Here is an 18049-nt window from a genome sequence, read left to right on the forward strand (position 1 = left end):
AAAGCAGTTTAAGGACGGTAGTGAGGTGAAGGCTGGTTGCCTTCTTCCTGTTCTAACAATGACGGTCTCGGTAGGCCAATGATGGTGAACTCCAGTCCTCGAGTGCCACAAACAGGCCAGGTTTTCAGGACATCTTCAATGAATATACATGAGAAAGATTTGTATGCACTGCCTCCATTGTATGCAAATCTGCCTCATGCATATTCATTGTGGATATCCTGAAAACCTGGCCTGTTTGTGGCATTCGAGGACTGGAGTTCGTCATCACTATGGTAGGCTAAGGAATCCTTGGGCTCAGCCCTCCATTTTTCTTACCTCCTTCAATGTCTGTGTCCTGCTCCTTCCATGGGGTGCCCATGAGTCGAAGGCAGGAAACCACCGCTGCACCACAACTGACAAGAAAGCATTGTTTAAAAAAAAAAGATGCAGTTGAGTGATGAATAGCAGCAGTGCAGGCCATTGAGCTGTCAGGAAATTGACTTTAGATGGCAATTTGCAGTGGGGAGTGAGGTGCTGTCGGTCCAGTGAGCAGCGTTTCAGTAGAGCCGCACGGGGAAACGTGAGGCAGGTGCCATTTTAGTCTGCAGGCAGGCACTGTGCAGACTAACTACTCGGTGAGACATGAAGCAGGTGCCATTTTTTTAGTGAGGCAGACCATGCTGAACAGCCTAACATGGCATTGGGAGGTCAGCATGGGAAGAAACTTTAAATTTGTAAGCATGCCATTTGAGGGCAATCAGCCCCCGAAGGCTCGCCCCTCCACCACTACTTCCTATTCCTTTGGTGCCTACTGGCTTGGGCTCAGAGGTTGCATTGCTTGCCCTGGCATGGACCTTTTGGCCATCTCATGGGTGGAGTTTTTCTAAGGACTTCAATCGTTTTGCCATGGGCAAGAGGGGTCACTAGGATTCTTGGGAACACCCTTGCCAGAAGTCTCCCTCCTCAGGGCCTCAAACATTCTGCTCCTCCTCTTCCCCACACAGACAAGTGAAGCAGCAGAAGGGGCAGAGGATGGATATCTTTCAGAAGACTCCTGGAAAGAGTATGGTTCCTCTGTGGGGTATGCCAAAGACAGATTATTGGTGAATGGTGAGATTCCCCCAGATGTGGAACCACATAGACCTATGTTGATGCTCTTTTGTAAGGATGAGTTGTCTGATCTAATATTGCAGACCCTGAAGGCCATTGGGTGTGAGGAGGCAGTTCCAGCTATGGCTAAGGATCAGAAGAATGATCCTGTTATGATCAGCTTGCGAAAGGCATCCTGGTTTTGGTTTTTTTTTTCCCCCTCTCCACGAAGCCATGCAGGAACTGACTGATTTGGAATGGAGTGCACCAGAGGTAATTTTAAAGGGGATAGATCTTTGGTGGGTATTTACCATATGGATCCTAAAGTTAGGGAGCAGTTCATTTTCTTGAAGGTGGATGCCCTAGTATGTTCAGTTAGTAAAAGGACCACCATCCCGGTGGAAAGTGAAGCAACCCTGAAGGAAGCCCAAGAACAGAAGATTGAAGCAAATCTGAAACAAGCTTATGAGGCGGTGGCCTTGAATCTGCAGATCTCCACTTGCTGTTGTATGTTGGGCTAGTTTGCATTTGGCCCAGGAGGCTCAGGAAGCACTCAGAGACGATGGCCCTTATTTAGAGTCAGGGGCCATGATCTGGCCATACAGCAGCTCTTGGGGTGACTTCGGTGATTACAGCTAGACACCTGCTTTGGTTGCGGAACTGGTTAGTGTAGCTGGGTTTAAAAAAGGTTTGGATAAGTTCTTGGAGAAGTCCATTAACTGCTATTAATCAAGTTGACTTAGGGAATGGCCTCTGCTATTACTGGCATCAGTAGCATGGGATCTTCTTAATGTTTGGGTACTTGCCAGGTTCTTGTGGCCTGGTTTGGCCTCCATTGGAAACAGGATGCTGGGCTTGATGGACCCTTGTCTGACTCAGTATGGCAATTTTTTATGTTCTTATGGTTAACTGACACTATTTCAAAATCTAATCTCCCTTCAAGAGTTTGGGGACAAGTTGGAAAAGATGGCGACTTGGTAAGGAGATGCCATGATTCCGCAGTTGTCAGAGGATAAGAAGTTGGCACCCCATTTCTCTTACTCAAGAGGGTGGTTTCACAACTCTGCATCTTCGCCTGTGCAGAGATCAAAAGTTCCGATCCTTCGCAGGTCCCAGTCCATTTGAACAAAGCAACCTGGTAAGTATGGAAGCTCTGGTTCTGGAGCTTCCTGTTCTTCCCAATGAGGTTTTGAGGATCCATCATCCGGTGCCGGAGATAGGCAGCCGCCTGTCTCAATTTTATTGGAGATGGACCCACATCACTTCCAACCAATGGGTTCTGGAAGTGGTGCAGGATGGATATGCACTGGAACTTATCCGTCCACTTACAGATGCTTTTATGGTTTCCCCATGCAATGCCATAGAGAAAAAAGCAGCAGTACAATCTACCTTGCAGTGGGTGATCGAGTTGAAAGCCGCTGTTCCAGTTCCAAGGGATCAGAAAGGTACGGTCAATATTTAATTTACTTTGTAGTCCCCAAAAAGGAGAGATCCTTTCACCCTATTCTGGATCTGAAAAGGATCAATCAGTCTTTTTTTGGAGACCCACTTCATGATGGAGACTTTATGATCTGTGATCATGGTAGTTCAGAAAGAGAGTTTATCACTTCACTCAATCTCATGGAGGCCTAGTTACATATTCCAATCCGTAAGCAGCATCAACGCTTCTTGCGTTTTGAGATGCTAGTTCGCCATTACCAGTTTCAAGCCTTGCCTTTCAGCTTGGCTACAGCGCCCAGAAGTTTTTCCAAAGTAATGGTGGTGGTGGCTGCTCCACTTCACAGGGAAAGCATCTTAGTCCATCTGTACTTGGACTGGTTAATCCAGGTCATTGAAGGCGGAGAGTCGCAGGGTGGTCTAACTTCTGCAGCACCTATGATAGGTGGTGAATTTAGCCAAGAGTAAGCTATACCCATCCCAGATTCTGGTATATTTGTGAGTCTGGTTCGATATGGCTCAGGTCGAGGTGTTTCTTCCAGAGCAGTGTATCCAGAAGATTTAGGGATAAGTCTGGGCCTTGTGGGCAGCAGACCGTCTAACGGAATGGACATACCTACAGAGGCTGGGCTCAATGGTGACAATGCTAGAGGTAGTCCTGTGGGCAAGGTGCACATGTGCCCCTTTAAAAGTCATTGCAGGCCCAGTGGAATCTTCAGTCCCAGGAGTATGAGGTGTGGCTGGCTTTGCCGCTAGAGATGTAACAGAAGTCCCTTTGACTGCAGAGGGATCATCTTAGCAGGGAGATGGACTTGGAAGTCCCTGAATAGATAGTGCTCATGATAGATGCTAGCCTCAAGGGCTGGGGAGCTCATTGCCTGGAGTTAGTGGTGCAGGGGCAGTGGTCTTCCGAGGAGATGTCTTGGTCCATCAATCATCTGGCTTTTTTGGAATTTGTGGACTGGCTAACCAGCAGAGCTGTACGAGTGATATCTGACAAGGCCACGACAGTAGCCTATATAAATCATCAAGGTGGGGGGGGGACTTGGAGTTAACATCTCTCTCTGGAAATGGATATCCTCCTGCCGCTGTTGGAGCAGAATCTTCAGGCACTGTCTGCCTCCCATATCACAAGGGTCGACAATGTTTGGATAGATTATCTGTCTACTCACATTGGACTCGGGAGAATGGGAACTGGCGCAGAAGGCCTTTCTCCTCATCTTTTCTTAGTGGGGATATCCTTTCCTGGATTTGATGGCGAACTGTGAGAATGCGAAAGTGGAACGTTTTTATAGTTGTAAGAAAGATGCTTGAGTACAAGGGGGAGATTTGCCAGTTCAGTCTTGGCCGATGAACGAGTTGCTCTATGTATCTCAATGATCTTTCTCCAGAAGATAGCACGGCAACCAGGCTTGGTGCAGCTGGTGACCCCAGATTGGCTGAAAAGGCCATGGTACACAGATCTTTGGCATCTTCTGGTGGACTTGCCATTGAAGCTGCCTATTTGCAGAGATCTACTGCGGCAGGGTACAATCCTCCACAACAATCTGGATTGGTTTTGTCTTATGGTTTAGCCCTTGAGAGGGCTTGACACTTGAAGCTTAGCTATTCCTTGGCAATGGTGAGTATGCTATTGTGAGTGTTAGTTTTCTACTTCATTGGCCTGCATTACAGGCTGGCATATTTTTGAGAATTGGTGCCAAGATCACTCCTGTCTTCTCTCGAAAGCATCAGTTCTCTTAATCTTGGAATTTCTGTAGGAAGGTCTGGGTAAGGGAATTAGCCCTGAAGGTGCAAGTGGCAGCATTTGTGTGTTAGGGCCATGTGCAGGGAAGACCACACATTAGGCCACCATTACGTATACTGGTGCCCCATTGGGATTTGAATCTGGTCCTTTCTTTTTTGGCAGGTCCTACTTTTCACCTGATTAGACACCTTTCATTACATTTATTGACCATGAAGTCTGTGTTCCTAGTCGCTAATTGTTCAGCGAGACGGATTTCTGAAGTACAGGCTCTGTCTTGTAGTGAGCCCTTCTTGATCATCCATCCAAAGAGGATACAGATTAGGACTGTGCCATTCTTCTTGCTGAAGGTGGTTTCGGGTTTTCCCTTGTTTCAGTCTATTTTGTTGCCATCCTTGGATACGGTTTGGATGAGCAGGAATTCCAGGTACTGTATCCTTTGGATGTGCGGCAGCTTTGCAGTATCTTAGTTATCAATGAGTTTCACAAAAAAGATCATATTTTTCCTTCATGGAGGCATGAAGGGGGAAGCGGCTTCTTGCATTACAGTGGCTCGTTGAATTAAAGAGGCTTATATGGATGTGGGGAAGCCTTTGCCAAAGCAAGTTAAGGTGCAGTATACCCGGGCATTAGTGGTGTCATAGGCAGAGTTGTGGTTACTTTCTCTGGCAGAGATTTTAAGGGCGGTGATGTGTTCTTCCTTGAATATGTTCACCATGCATTATTGACTGGATGTTGCGGCAAGGGAGGCCTTGTCTTTTGCTAGAGCAGTACTGCTGGGAGTGCAGGCAGCCTCCCATCCTTCTGGGGAATAGCTTTGGTACATCCACTAGTGTGGACTGGCCTGCCTGAACAAAGAGGAAGGTGAAATTAAAATTTGTCACTTGTAAATAATAGTATTTTATTATACTATCTGTAAACAATAGTTGCAATATTCTGTTATTAACTCTGCTTCCCCCACTCCATGTTGTATTCCCCTGTTCAGTGTACCTTCTATCTTGTTCTTGAGTTACATGTAAACCGATATGATGTTCCTACTAATACCGGTATATAAAAAACTTTAAATACCTGAATTTGCTTTCCTCTAGGTTAGGCAGGCAGGTCAGTCCGGCCTAGGCTGCCTTGTTGCTGTTAAACTTATTCTGACTTGTATGGTCCTTGTTAGGAATATTTTCAGTAATGGACAGGGATCCCAGAGAGTTTCTGGGTCAATGGAGAACCTGGTAAGTGGATACCTTCTGTGGGATAGTCCTACTTACTGATTCCTATGTTGTTGTTCTATTATTTTCAAGCGGAGTCCAGTGCTTCCGGAAAAAAAAAACCTGGATATTTGTACACTAATTCTTGTTAAAGTTTGAGATGGTTTAGTTGTCCACAGTTGACTTTTGAAGAAACTACTGACAGGCTGATGTCTATGCAAGGCTCTTTGAGAGTGACATCAGTGAGTCATTGATTTCAATTTCCATCTGCTGGTTGGAGTGCATAACCCACTAGTGTTCTAGAGGAAAAGAAATTATCAGATAAATAGTAATTTTCACATTTTTATCCACTGTGTCAGAGACTAGCTAGTGAAGGTCTCTAAGCGCTGGCGATACCCTGTTACAGTAACTACTCCCTGTGCAGTGTGCTGCCATGTTTTGACCAAGTTGCAAAATGCGGGCCAATATATTTGGGAGACCAAAATAAAAAAAAAAACAACTCATAGGCCATCTCAGAAAGAAGCAAAGCCATGGCTAGAAGTTTACAGAAAACATTTTTCAGCACACCAATTTCAGTTTTAAAGAAACCCACCATTTTGGTGACTGCTCCAGTCTGAGAAGCGATACTAATGCCAAATTTTCTTTTCTCAGTCAAAGGGGGGGGGGGGGGGGGGCAAAGTGAATTATCTTAAATTTTTTCTTTATATAAAGTTACCCTCCCATAAAGAATTCTACTGTCTAAAGCATATTAGAGAGTGTGTGTGTGTGTGTGTGTGTGTGTAACACCATGAGCACAGAGTTCAGTCTGGCTTGCTCTTTCCCAGCTAGACAGAATTGGGTACATCTTATAGATGGGAAACGTTGCTTGTCACCTGTAAATTCGCTCTTCCTCTCCACTCAGGCAGGCCAGTCCACACCAGTGAGTTATGCACATCTACCAGCAGATGGAGATGGCGTAAAATTGATTCACTGATGTCACTGACATATAGCCTTGCCTCGATCAGCCTGCCAGTATTCTCAGACTCCAGCAGATGGTGGACATGCATTTCCCTTGTGGGAATTGCTAGGGTTTAAAAAAAAAAAAAAAGCATAACAGAAGATAGAACATAAGGAGAAGAAATAGACGCTTGAGCTCCTGAGGTGACACCCAATTGATCCCTTCCTCAGTTGAGCAGTTTAAGTCTTAAGGCTTGGCCAGATGTAGGCTTAAGAAGGTCAAGGGAGTGCTTGGTGGTGAAGGTTTGTACTCTCCACCCCCCTCCTCATAGCCAGAGACCCAATCATGCTCTCAGCCAAAGAAGGGCTGAGCTCAGGTAAAAAAGTTAAAAGGGAAGTGTTAGGTCCCCCTTCTTTTTTCCTTGCGGGTCTGTCTCTCCTTCGCCATTTCCTAACGTCTTCCCTGTCACTTCTCTGGGGAGAGAATGGAGGCTGTGTAGGTCGGCAGGTTGAGCAGCTTTCACTGTCCCCGCATTACAGGCTTGGTTCAGTCAGCCACATAGTAGGCCATGGTGGGAGATTTTTCTTTCCCACGCGTAAAGGGACAAGCTCTCAGCATGGCAGTGTCTTGCCATAAGCATGCACTTGCGTGGGCACTTGTGCACATAATTATGCGGCCTAGGTTTGAATGCGTAATTGCGCAGGTACACAGGGACACCATTGGTGTGCATGGAGGAGGCCACTTTAGAACAAGTGAAAAAATGGACTACTTTGGCCCTGGCGCAAGTGCTTTGCTATTTGTGTGGCTTGCCATATAAGGGCAAATCTGTCATCGCACTCTCTTCGTCTGTGTCAGAGCTTTTTCAATACTCAAGGCAATTTGCCTACTAGGGATTTTCCCAATGTTGGGATATTCCCTCAGCCTGTAGTGGACTCGGAGGGAAGAGGCACAGGAGGCAATACAGCAGACAGTTCCCCTCTCCCTTTGTTCCCAATGGGAGAGATATCACCGGGGGATGGATCGGAGAGTGCCATGTTTGGGCCTGTGGGCCCCGGTATAAATCCATCCTCCTTTTCTTGGGAAGAATTTTTCCAGGGCTTGCAGGCCTTTCTGAAAGGGCGTCCAGCGGAGGCAAAGCAGCCCAGTAGGAAGGAGTCATGTTCTCGGGTGTCCCGCTTACCGTCCACTTTGGGCAAGCGCCGAAGGGAAGCTGCCCCTGGAGATGTTGAGGATGTGGCTCATGACCTGTCAGATGATTTCAATGGAGACTTGGACTTTACACTTCTGAAAGAGGGTTAAAGTCCAAAATCAGTGGAATTTCAACTTTAAAAGGGTGAGATCCTCCCACCCCCACACCAGTTCTCAAACACTTCCAAATCCTAATATAAACTAGAGCTTCTTTTATAATCCCATAGCATCATCACGCTGAACATTTTCAGAGTCTGAGACGACAACCTTGGCAACTTGTCCTTATGAAAAAAATGGAGTAGAGGCCTTAACATTCTAAAGGTACAGGTATCACCTCTCACTTGCTATAAGGGCCAGATCAATGGTAAACCCTTGTCCTCCTATCCAGATGTGTCCTGGTTATTTATTTATTTATTTATTTTTAATTTTTATATACCGAAGTTCTTGTAGGGACTACAAATCACTCCGGTTTACATAAAACAAAGAACTGCTCAACAGAGAGTGGAGCTTTACATGGAACCGTAGAACATATGGTTCTTGAAGGGAGTCAAGCATGGAACCGTAGAACATATGGTTCTTGACGGGAGTCAAGCATCTATGTCTGCCCTTACATCTGCAGGTCCCTCTTCGGTAACTTAATATTGTATTACGTTTTTTGGCATGTCCTATATTTCAGCTGCTTCGTGATCTCTCCTTGCAACTGCTTATCTTGAAAATTGTTTTTCAAGTGGCAAACTGTTCGGCGCAGCTAATCTCGGAGCTACAGGATTTTTCTTGCCATGAACCATTTCTGTGAATGATTCCAGGGTCTATAGAGCTTAGGGGACTGTACCTTCCTTCTTACCAAAAGTGGTTTCAGAGTTTCATTTGAATCAGTCTATTTGAATCAATCTATTTCCCTGCCCATTCTGGACAAGGGATAGAGACGAGCGGGATTATCGTCTGTTGCATACCTTGGATGTCAAGCGGCATCTGGTGCAGTACTTGAAGGTTACTCGCTCCTTGAGGAAGACTGATCGTCTGTCTGTGCTGCATGTTGGAGGTAACAAGGGGAACTGGCAACGTGGGCAACAATAGCTCGTTGGCTGAAGAAAGTCATTACGACTGCCTACAAGATGCTGATGTACCATTACTTAGACAGGTCAAGGTGATTCCACTAGAGTTCAGACACTCTTGTGGGCAGAGATTCAGTTGTTTCTCCTGTTGATATTTGCTGGCCAGCAACATGATCATCCTTACATACCTTCTCCAAGTATTACCGCTTGGACATTAAGGCTCAGGAGGACACAGCTTTTTGCCCCTGCGATGTTGATGGAACTGCAGGCAGCATCCCACCTTTTTCAGGTGTAGCTTCAGTACATCTCACTGGTGTGGATTGGCCTGCCTGAATGCAGAGGAAGGAGAAATTACTACTTACCTGATGATTTCCTTTCCTTTAAGGATGGCAGACCAAGATACAACCCACCCTGGGCTGCCTACTTGCTTTTAGTTCGTCCTTTATATGTGGATGATGCAGTGTTATTTCTTTTCATTTGTTTGAAATAATCAGCCCCTAAGATGTTAACTTTTTTGCTGAATTCAGTGTTTCTCAGTTGGTTGAAGCATGAGTGGTTGACAGTTAATAGTCATGTTCAAGTATAATCAGTTTGTCCACAGTTTGGCTTTTTCTAGAAATAATGGCAGGCTGATTGCTGGGGCAGGGCTATATATCAATGTTTTCAGCAAGTCAGTTTTACTGTCTGCATTTGCTGGTAGGACTATATGACCCACTGGTGTAGCTTGGCCTGCCTGCTTTTCTGAGAGGAAAGAAAATTATCAGGTAAGTAGTAATTTTATCCCAGGTCAAGTAGGATGATACTCCTCGCATATGGGGGTGACATCATCAGATGGAGCCCTGGTACGGAAAACTTCTGTCAAGAGTTTCTAGAAACTTTTGGCTGGCACTGTGGGCCTACTGAGCATGCCCAGCATGCCATGATATTCTCAGCCACAGGGGTCTCCCTTCAGTCTCTTTTTTTCTGCCTTGCTGTAGCAAAGCACATCAGGAGCTCTGGAAAAACAATTCCCTCACATTTTATCAGGGAAGAAAACTTTCCAGTCACACATTTTCAGTCACAATTTTCTCATAATTGGGTCTCCTTTCTACATAGTCTCAGTGAGTACCTTTTCAGATACTTTTTGATCGATTCCAGTCACCTTAACGTCGATTCCCGCCGGTCATCGACCGTTATTAGGCCAAAGTTTCATCATGGCCTTGGGTTTCAAAAAGTGTCCGGATTGTAACCGGAGTATAACTATCACTGACCCACATTATTTATTTATTTATTTATTTATTTAATTTTGAATTTTTATATAACCGACATTCCTGTAAAGAATATAGATCACACCGGTTTACATTGAAACCGAACTTTCGTTATGTTTGTGTTCTCTGCCTGGGATCAGGCTATGACGTCCGGGCTTGCCCAACGTGTGCCCAGATGACGCTGAAGGGCAGACGTGCTTGGTTAGATAAGATGGAAGAGGAGTTTAAAAAGATTCCATCGTCGTCATCTACGTCGTCACCGAGGATAACTCCTCCCTCGGATACTAAACACTGAGGTGAAAAAAGATCCGATGACTGTCCATCACCGGCACCGTCCACAACCACGATAGCATCGTCTTTGGCATCGAAGAGCCATCAAGAAAAGAAGCGACTCGACATCGTTCTGAAAATCCAACGGATGATTAGCCATCGACATCAAGATCCAGATCCATCGGCTCTATGCCGAAGAAAGTCCGTGTACTAGAGCCAACTCCACCGGCTGTACATGTGGAACTGCGGCACTCTCCACCGGGCTCGGTGTTGGAGGAAGTACTACCACGACTTTTCGTGGAAGTGCCTTTAGCGCCAGCAGTACCTTCCCCGGTGGCAGTGAATACTGTCCCGATTTCAAGGAAGGAAGTGACTTCTTTAGTCCAACAGGCGGTCGTCGAGGCTTTACGGAACCTGCAGCCTCCGACAATGACACAGACACCGGTATCGGTAGCGGATCAATCCGTGTTTCAGCCTTTGCTGAATAGGCTCGATGCCTTAATAGAGGCGTTTCCTACTGCACCGGCACCGATTCCATCAATGCCACTGATGACTCCAACTATTCCGGTCCACGGATCATCGAAGGAGAAGACTCTGATTTTGCCCCAGGTCCATCGGGACTCCATCGCAGATTTCCAAAGGAACCCTCGATGCATCCCTCAGATCCATCGATGCCAATACATCCAGGTCCCTCGGGGGATACAAGACATCTATTTCCATCGAGGCCTATCGATTCCCCATCGATGCCCTCATTGCCAAAACTTCCAAAAAACATACCAACAAAAGCTATGTTTAAGGCAAAACACCATCTGCCTTCAGATGATCCTGACTCTCCCTGTCATCCAGGTAATACTCACTGAGGGTAAATAATTCAATAGGTTCTCTATACCTATACAGTGACATACACATTAGAGAACACACAGTTCTTATAACACAGCAATCCGTGCAAACATTTTTTATTGAGACCACATAATTAAAAAATATCTATCTAGACAATAAATACTATCTAGCTCATACACTCATTCACAACCCTACCATTCAACCACTAAAAGGTCACATAATACATATTCTTTAACACTCACAAACATAATATAGCATATTCATCATCTAATGGAAAATATACATTGAGATTCAGCTCAAGATTTCAATAAACATCTCTATAATGTAAACAGTGTTATGTGCAGATATTATAGTTTGTCCTATCAAGAATTCAACAAATTACACCGTTAAAGAATTTTTTGTGCCGATTCTACGTTTTGTGCAGATTCTACGTTTTGAAATAGGATGAGTCCATTGAATGTGACTGTTTCCAAGTGGTGAGACATATTGGATGTTCAGCGGTGCAAAAATTCTTTGACGGTGTAATTTATTGAATTCTTGATAGGACAAATTATAATATCTGCACATAACACTGTTTACATTATAGAGATGTTTATTGAAATCTTGAGCTGAATCTCAATGTATATTTTCCATTAGATGATGAATATGCTATATTATGTTTGTGAGTGTTAAAGAATATGTATTATGTGACCTTTTAGTGGTTGAATGGTAGGGTTGTGAATGAGTGTATGAGCTAGACAGTATTTATTGTCTAGATAGATATTTTTTAATTATGCGGTTTCAATAAAAAATGTTTGCACGGATTGGTGTTTGATGTGTTATAAGAACTGTGTGTTCTCTAATGTGTGTGTCTCCCCATCATCCTGCATACACACCTTGGAAGGATGTGGATACGGACACAGACTCAGAGGAAATGCAATCGGAACCCTCTCCACCAGAGGAGAGAAAAAAATTCCCACCTGAAGATCTGTCATTTTCCAGTTTTATTAAAGAAATGGCAGACACAATACCATTTCAATTACTAAGAGGAAGACACCAGGCAATAAAGTATTAGAAGTACTACAGTTCGTAGATGCACCTAAGGAAACTATGGCTATTCCAATCCATGAAATCCTTTTGGAATTGCAGCAGCAAATGTGGGAACACCCCTGCTCAGTTCCTGCAGTAAAAAAAAGAACAGATGCCACTTATGTAGTACAGCATGCTCCAGGACATCAAAAACCCCAACTACCTCACCAATCCATAGTTGTGGAATCGGCTCAAAAGAAAGCCAGAAAACTGAAGTCTCATTCCTCTGTTCCACCAGGAAAGGACCAACGCTTCCTGGATACATTAGGGAAAAAGATTTACCAAGGTTCCATGCTGGTAGCACGCATAGCAGCATACCAGCTATATGACACAATATCAGAGAAACTTGTGGAAACAAGTACAAGGTATTGTAGACAGCCTTCCACAACAACATCAAGAACCTTTGACGACGTTGGTGGACAAAGGACTAGAATCAGGGAAACACTAGGTAAGAGCAGCGTATGACGTATTTGAGAATTCAACCCGTCTCTCTGCCTCTGCAATCAATGCAAGACATTGAGCCTGGATCAAAGCCTCGGATCTCAGACAAGAAGTCCAAGAACGTCTAGCAGATCTACCTTGCGATGGAGACAACCTTTTTGGTGAAAAAATTCAAGCTATGGTGTCTCAATTGAAAGACCACCATGAGACCCTTCGTCAGCTCTCCAAACTGCCAACGGATCAACAATTCTCTCTCAGGTGACCAGCCCGCAGAGATACAAGGCACCCTTTCTACAGACCTAGGAGGCATTATCCACCTACCTCTTCAGGACATCAATACCGCCCCTCGCAAAGAGGACGCCCACATCAAACCAAGCAGCAGAAAACCCAGCCACCACCCCAAACTACACCAGCAGCGGGTTTTTGAACCAAAGCAGAGAACAGCAGCCTCTCTCTCTAAACCCCATACCCTCCTTACCAGTCAGTGGTCGGCTTCATTATTTTCAACACCAATGGAGTCTCATCACAACAGACCAATGGGTATTGGCCATACTAAATCGGGGTTATCGTTTAAAATTCAAGACAATACCCCAGCATTCTCCTCCCATTCCATTCTGGACAAACATAGTCATCACACCTCAACTCCAAGTAGAACTCTCGACTTTGCTGATCGCCAGGGCCATCGAACCAGTTCCCCGGTCTCAGCAAGGGACAGGGTTCTATTCCCGCTATTTCGTCATTCCAAAGAAAACAGGCGGCCTTCATCCTATCTTAGACCTCCACAATCTCAACAAATTTCTTCACAAAGAAAAATTTCGGATGGTATCCCTGGGATCCATCATCCCATTCCTTCAAAAGGGAGATTGGCTCGGTTCTCTGGACCTTCAAGATGCTTACGGTCATATACCAATTTCCATACAACACCACAAATACCTACGATTCGTGGTGGGAAGAAACCACTACCAATATCGAGTCCTTCCATTCGGGCTGGCCTCTGCACCTCGAGTATTCACAAAATGTCTGGCAGTGTTAGCCGTACATCTAAGGAAACACTGTATTCATGTTTTTCCATACCTAGACGATTGGCTCATCAGAAGTCCATCCAAACAGGGAGTTGTCTCTGCCTTGGAAATCACTATAACCCTATTGCACCGCCTAGGTTTTCTAATCAACTATCAAAAATCCCACATCAAACCGTCTCAACTCCTTACATTCATCGGAGCAGACCTCGCCACCACAATAGGGAAAGCTTCCCTCCCAGGCGACTGTGCGGACAACTTAGTTCGCCTGGCAAACATCACGATTCATCACCAGTTTGCATCTGCTCATCAAATTCTGGTACTACTAGGACACATGGCCTCCACAGTACACGTTACTCCTATGGCAAAGTTAGCCATGAGAAGAACTCAGTGGACTTTGAAATCTCAATGGCTACAAGCCTTCCAACCATTGTCACAAAACATTCAAATCACCCACCAGCTACGCCAATCACTTTACTGGTGGACAAATCATTAAAAGCTGGTCTCCCATTCCAACCGGCCACTCCACAAGTCATCCTGACTACAGATGCCTCCAACCTGGGATGGGGAGCTCATGTCAACAACCTTCAAACACAAGGGATGTGGACTACGCTCGAAAAGCAGTATCAGATAAACTTCTTGGAACTTCGAGCAATGCGATATGCCCTTTATGCCTTCAAAGACTACCTCTCAAACAAGACTGTGCTGATTCAAACAGACAACGCGGTAGCAATGTGGTACATAAACAAGCAAGGAGGCACAGGCTCTTATCTCCTCTGCCAAGAAGCAGTACAGATTTGGACTTGGGCTCTAGAGCACTCAATACAGCTCCGAGCAAGTTATCTGGCAGGCATTAAAAACATCCTAGCGGATGATCTCAGTCGACATTTCAATCCCCACGAATGGTCGCTGGACCCACGTGTAGCGAGCAAAATCTTTCAACGCTGGGGTCGCCCAACCATAGACCTCTTTGCGTCCAACCTGAACCACAAAGTGAAAAGGTTCTGCTCCCTCCACGGACATCGACAAACAGTCCCCAGGGATGCATTTGCTCGCCCCTGGAACATAAGTCTTCTATATGCGTATCCTCCAATTCCGCTCATAGCGAAAACTCTCGTGAAGCTACAACAGGACAGAAGGACAATGATCCTCATAGCCCCGTACTGGCCTCGACAAGTGTGGTTTCCCATACTCCTCGACCTCTCGATCTCACAACCAATCCGCCTGGGCACAGAGCCCACTCTCATCACTCAGAATCAGGGCAAGTTACATCATCCCAACCTGACAACTCTTGCCCTAATAGCTTGGATGTTGAAAGCTTAATTTTACAACCACTTAATCTTTCAACACAAGTCTCTCAAGTTCTAGTAGCTTCATGAAAGCCTTCCACACGTAAATCCTACCACTTTGTGGACTAGATTTACAAAATGGTGCACACAAAACGGTATAGAACCCTTCTCCTGCCCCACTTCTTCTTTACTAGATTACCTATACCACCTGTCGGATTCTGGTCTCATCCTCTGTAAGGGTACACCTAAGCGCCATAGGGGAAGCTCCAATAACAGCACAACCCCTAGTAAGTAGGTTCATGAGGGGCTTACTTCATCTTAAGCCTCCCATTCGACTGCCGGTCACTGAATGGGACCTAAATTTTGTGCTAACAAGGCTCATGCACTCACCGTTCGAACCTCTACACTCTTGTGAAGAAAAATTATATGGAAAGTACTTTTCTTAGTAGCCATTACATCGGCTAGAAGGGTCAGTGAGTTGCAAGCTCTCGTCACATACTCACCCTGCACAAGGTTCCTGCATGACAGAGTAGTCCTTCGACTCACCCCAAATTCCTACCAAAAGTGTTAACAGACTTTCATCTAAATCAGTCAATAGTCTTGCCTACTTTCTTTCCAAGACCTCACTCTCACCAGGGAGAGAGAGTCTTACACACCTTAGACTGTAAACGTGCACTAGCTTTTTACCTGAACCGCACAGCGGTCCATAGGAAATCCACCCAACTCTTTGTTTCTTTCGATAAAAATAAACCAGGAGTTGCGGTAGGAAAACACTCTCTCCAACTGGCTAGCAGACTGTATTGAATTCTGTTATGAAAAAGCAAACATTCCTCTCCAGGGGCGAGTAAAAGCACACTCAGTAAGGTCTATGTCTACATCAGTAGCACACTATCGTTCAGTGCCTATTCTAGACATATTTAAAGCTACAACATGGAGTTCCCTTCACACCTTTGCAGCTCATTAATGTCTGGACAAAGAAGGATGACAAGATTCAGCCTTTGGACAATCTGTCATAAAGAACATATTTCCAGTATAACTCCAACTCTTTCTACATCCATCCTGCTGTGATTTTCAGGCTACCTCATTTTTTCCAGCAGTACACCATCAATTTGTATGCTTGTATGCTGTTGGTATAATATAAGAATGACTCAACCTGTAGCTTGCTAATCACCCATATGTGAGGATTATCATCCTGCTTGTCCTGGGATAAAGCAAAATTGCTTACCTTGTAATAGGTGTTATCCCAGGACAGCAGGATGTAGTCCTCACAGAACCTACCCACCTCCCCTCTGAGTTGGGTCCGATACGTTTTATTTTTTTTTAAAATTTTTTAGCTCACGCATACTGCTACAAATGAGACTGAAGGGAGACCCCTGTGGCTGAGAATATCATGGCATGCTGGGCATGCTCAGTAGGCCCACAGTACCAGCCAAAAGTTTCTAGAAACTCTTGACAGAGGTTTTCCGTACCAGGGCTCCATCTGATGATGTCACCCATATGTGAGGACTACATCCTGATGTCCTGGGATAACACCTATTACAAGGTAAGCAATTTTGCTTTCTCCTCCTTCCATGTAACACCAGAGTATATCTCCCTAGTGCGCGTTGCTATTTTATCCTAAACCTCTGTTTGAATTAAATCCAGCACATGCAGCTGGGTTTGCTATGTCTGGTTTTATCCAAAAGAGGGTTCTCTTATACTTTTCCTTGAGTGGTTCTGTTTCGTGCAGTTGCCTGAGGTTTTTGGTGCAATTGGGTTGATGCCTTGCTGAGCACTGTGCCGTTGGTTTTTCTTTCAGCATCTTCACGGTGAGCCACACCAACGCTTTGCTCAGGACGCATCCCAGTACGTGCCAGTTGATGACCTCATCTCCCAGTTCAGCAATTGCTTTGTTGAGCTCCCAGTGGCATCGTCTTCCTCCAGGTAAATCCATCCTTTCCCAAGGATCACAAGCTACTATTGCTTATTAATTACCATAATAGCAGTATAGTCACACCTCCATTGTAGTCTACTTTTTAGCATATTAAAAAAACAATGTGGATCAAAATGCCATAGAACTTACAGGTTCTGAAGTTAGTGAGGAAAGTGTATAGACAAATACTAATATGGTAAAGAAGGAAATATATCTTTTTGTGCTAAAGCCTATCTCGTGTGTTTCTCCAAGTTTGAGAATTTTTCTCTTCAGCTCTTTTCAGGGACTTTGATCTTTATAAATTTTAAATAAAGGCAGGTCTAACACAACTGCCATGTAACTTGGAAACTGCTGACGGCAGATGCTTTACCTCAGATAGCGATCTTAAACCTTTCACCGTGACCAAAGCTAATGGTGAGATTGGCTGGCGTCCTAGTGCTGATGCAGAATGCCCTGAGGCTGCAGTCCCATGAGGGTGAGGTGGGATGAAAGTTGGGGCAGGGTGCCAGTTTGTGAGGCTGCATTAGGAAGCCTTGGAGGCTGCAGTCTTCCCAGGTGGGGGTGGATTTTGTGGGGGTGTTTGTGGGGGGTGTTTGTCAGCTTGGGTTTCTTGATGGGCAACTCCGGTTCTCAGGTACTGCCAATAGGTCTGCTTTTCAAGATATCCACAATAAATATGCATGAGATATTTTGGATTCACTGCTTCCACAGTGTGCAAACCTCATGCATATTCATTGCAGATATCCTGAAAACCAGACCTCTTAGCAGCACTTGAGGCCTAGAATTACCTACTCATGTTGTAGATTGATACCATATATCTCCACAGACTGCAATACCCAAAGGGCAGGAAGCTTAGCAGTCTATGAAAGCATATTAAGAGCAAAGAATAGTTTTGTTTGGGGTTGTTTTTTTTTTGGGGGGGGAGGGGTATAATTACTAATATAAGGCATTGGTAGAGTCTGGCCAGTATTTACAACTTCACTGGTGCTCAAACATCTGGATTTCAGTAAGTCTCCTAAATCTTTTTGACATGGACCTTGCATGGCTGCAGCTTGAGGCAGGTCAACTAGTAGTCCAGTTGTCCTATGCAAATGCCCCGATATTGCACTAAAATATCTGTGATAGAGGTATGGGGTGGCCTGATAGTCCATCGTTAGCAACTCTTCCAGTTAAAATGCTTTGCCTTCTCAAGCTATTGGAGAATAACATTGAACTGCATTCCTTTAATTTGGAACATGGACCAAAGAGGAAATGAAGTGCATAATATGACAATTCTACTTTTTGATATCTCTTGGGACAAGGGGGGGGGCGGGGGGTAGAGCAGAGCTGTACAAC

At 44.9% G+C, this 18049-nt stretch overlaps 1 protein-coding gene across 3 annotated transcripts in view; it reads left to right on the forward strand.

Moving 5' to 3' along the window:
• The window catches only part of DBF4B (DBF4 zinc finger B), a 109161-nt gene that overhangs the window by 87589 nt on the left and 3523 nt on the right, over window positions 1-18049 (forward strand). For all 3 annotated transcript variants that reach the window (XM_029573477.1, XM_029573476.1, XM_029573473.1), the window contains exon 11: window positions 16601-16725. In XM_029573477.1, coding sequence (XP_029429337.1) covers window positions 16601-16725 — 125 coding nt within the window. The remainder of the gene's footprint in view (window positions 1-16600; window positions 16726-18049) is intronic.

The sequence above is a fragment of the Rhinatrema bivittatum genome, chromosome 12 (genome assembly GCF_901001135.1).
Source record: "Rhinatrema bivittatum chromosome 12, aRhiBiv1.1, whole genome shotgun sequence".
Classification (NCBI taxonomy): Eukaryota; Metazoa; Chordata; class Amphibia; order Gymnophiona; family Rhinatrematidae; genus Rhinatrema; species Rhinatrema bivittatum.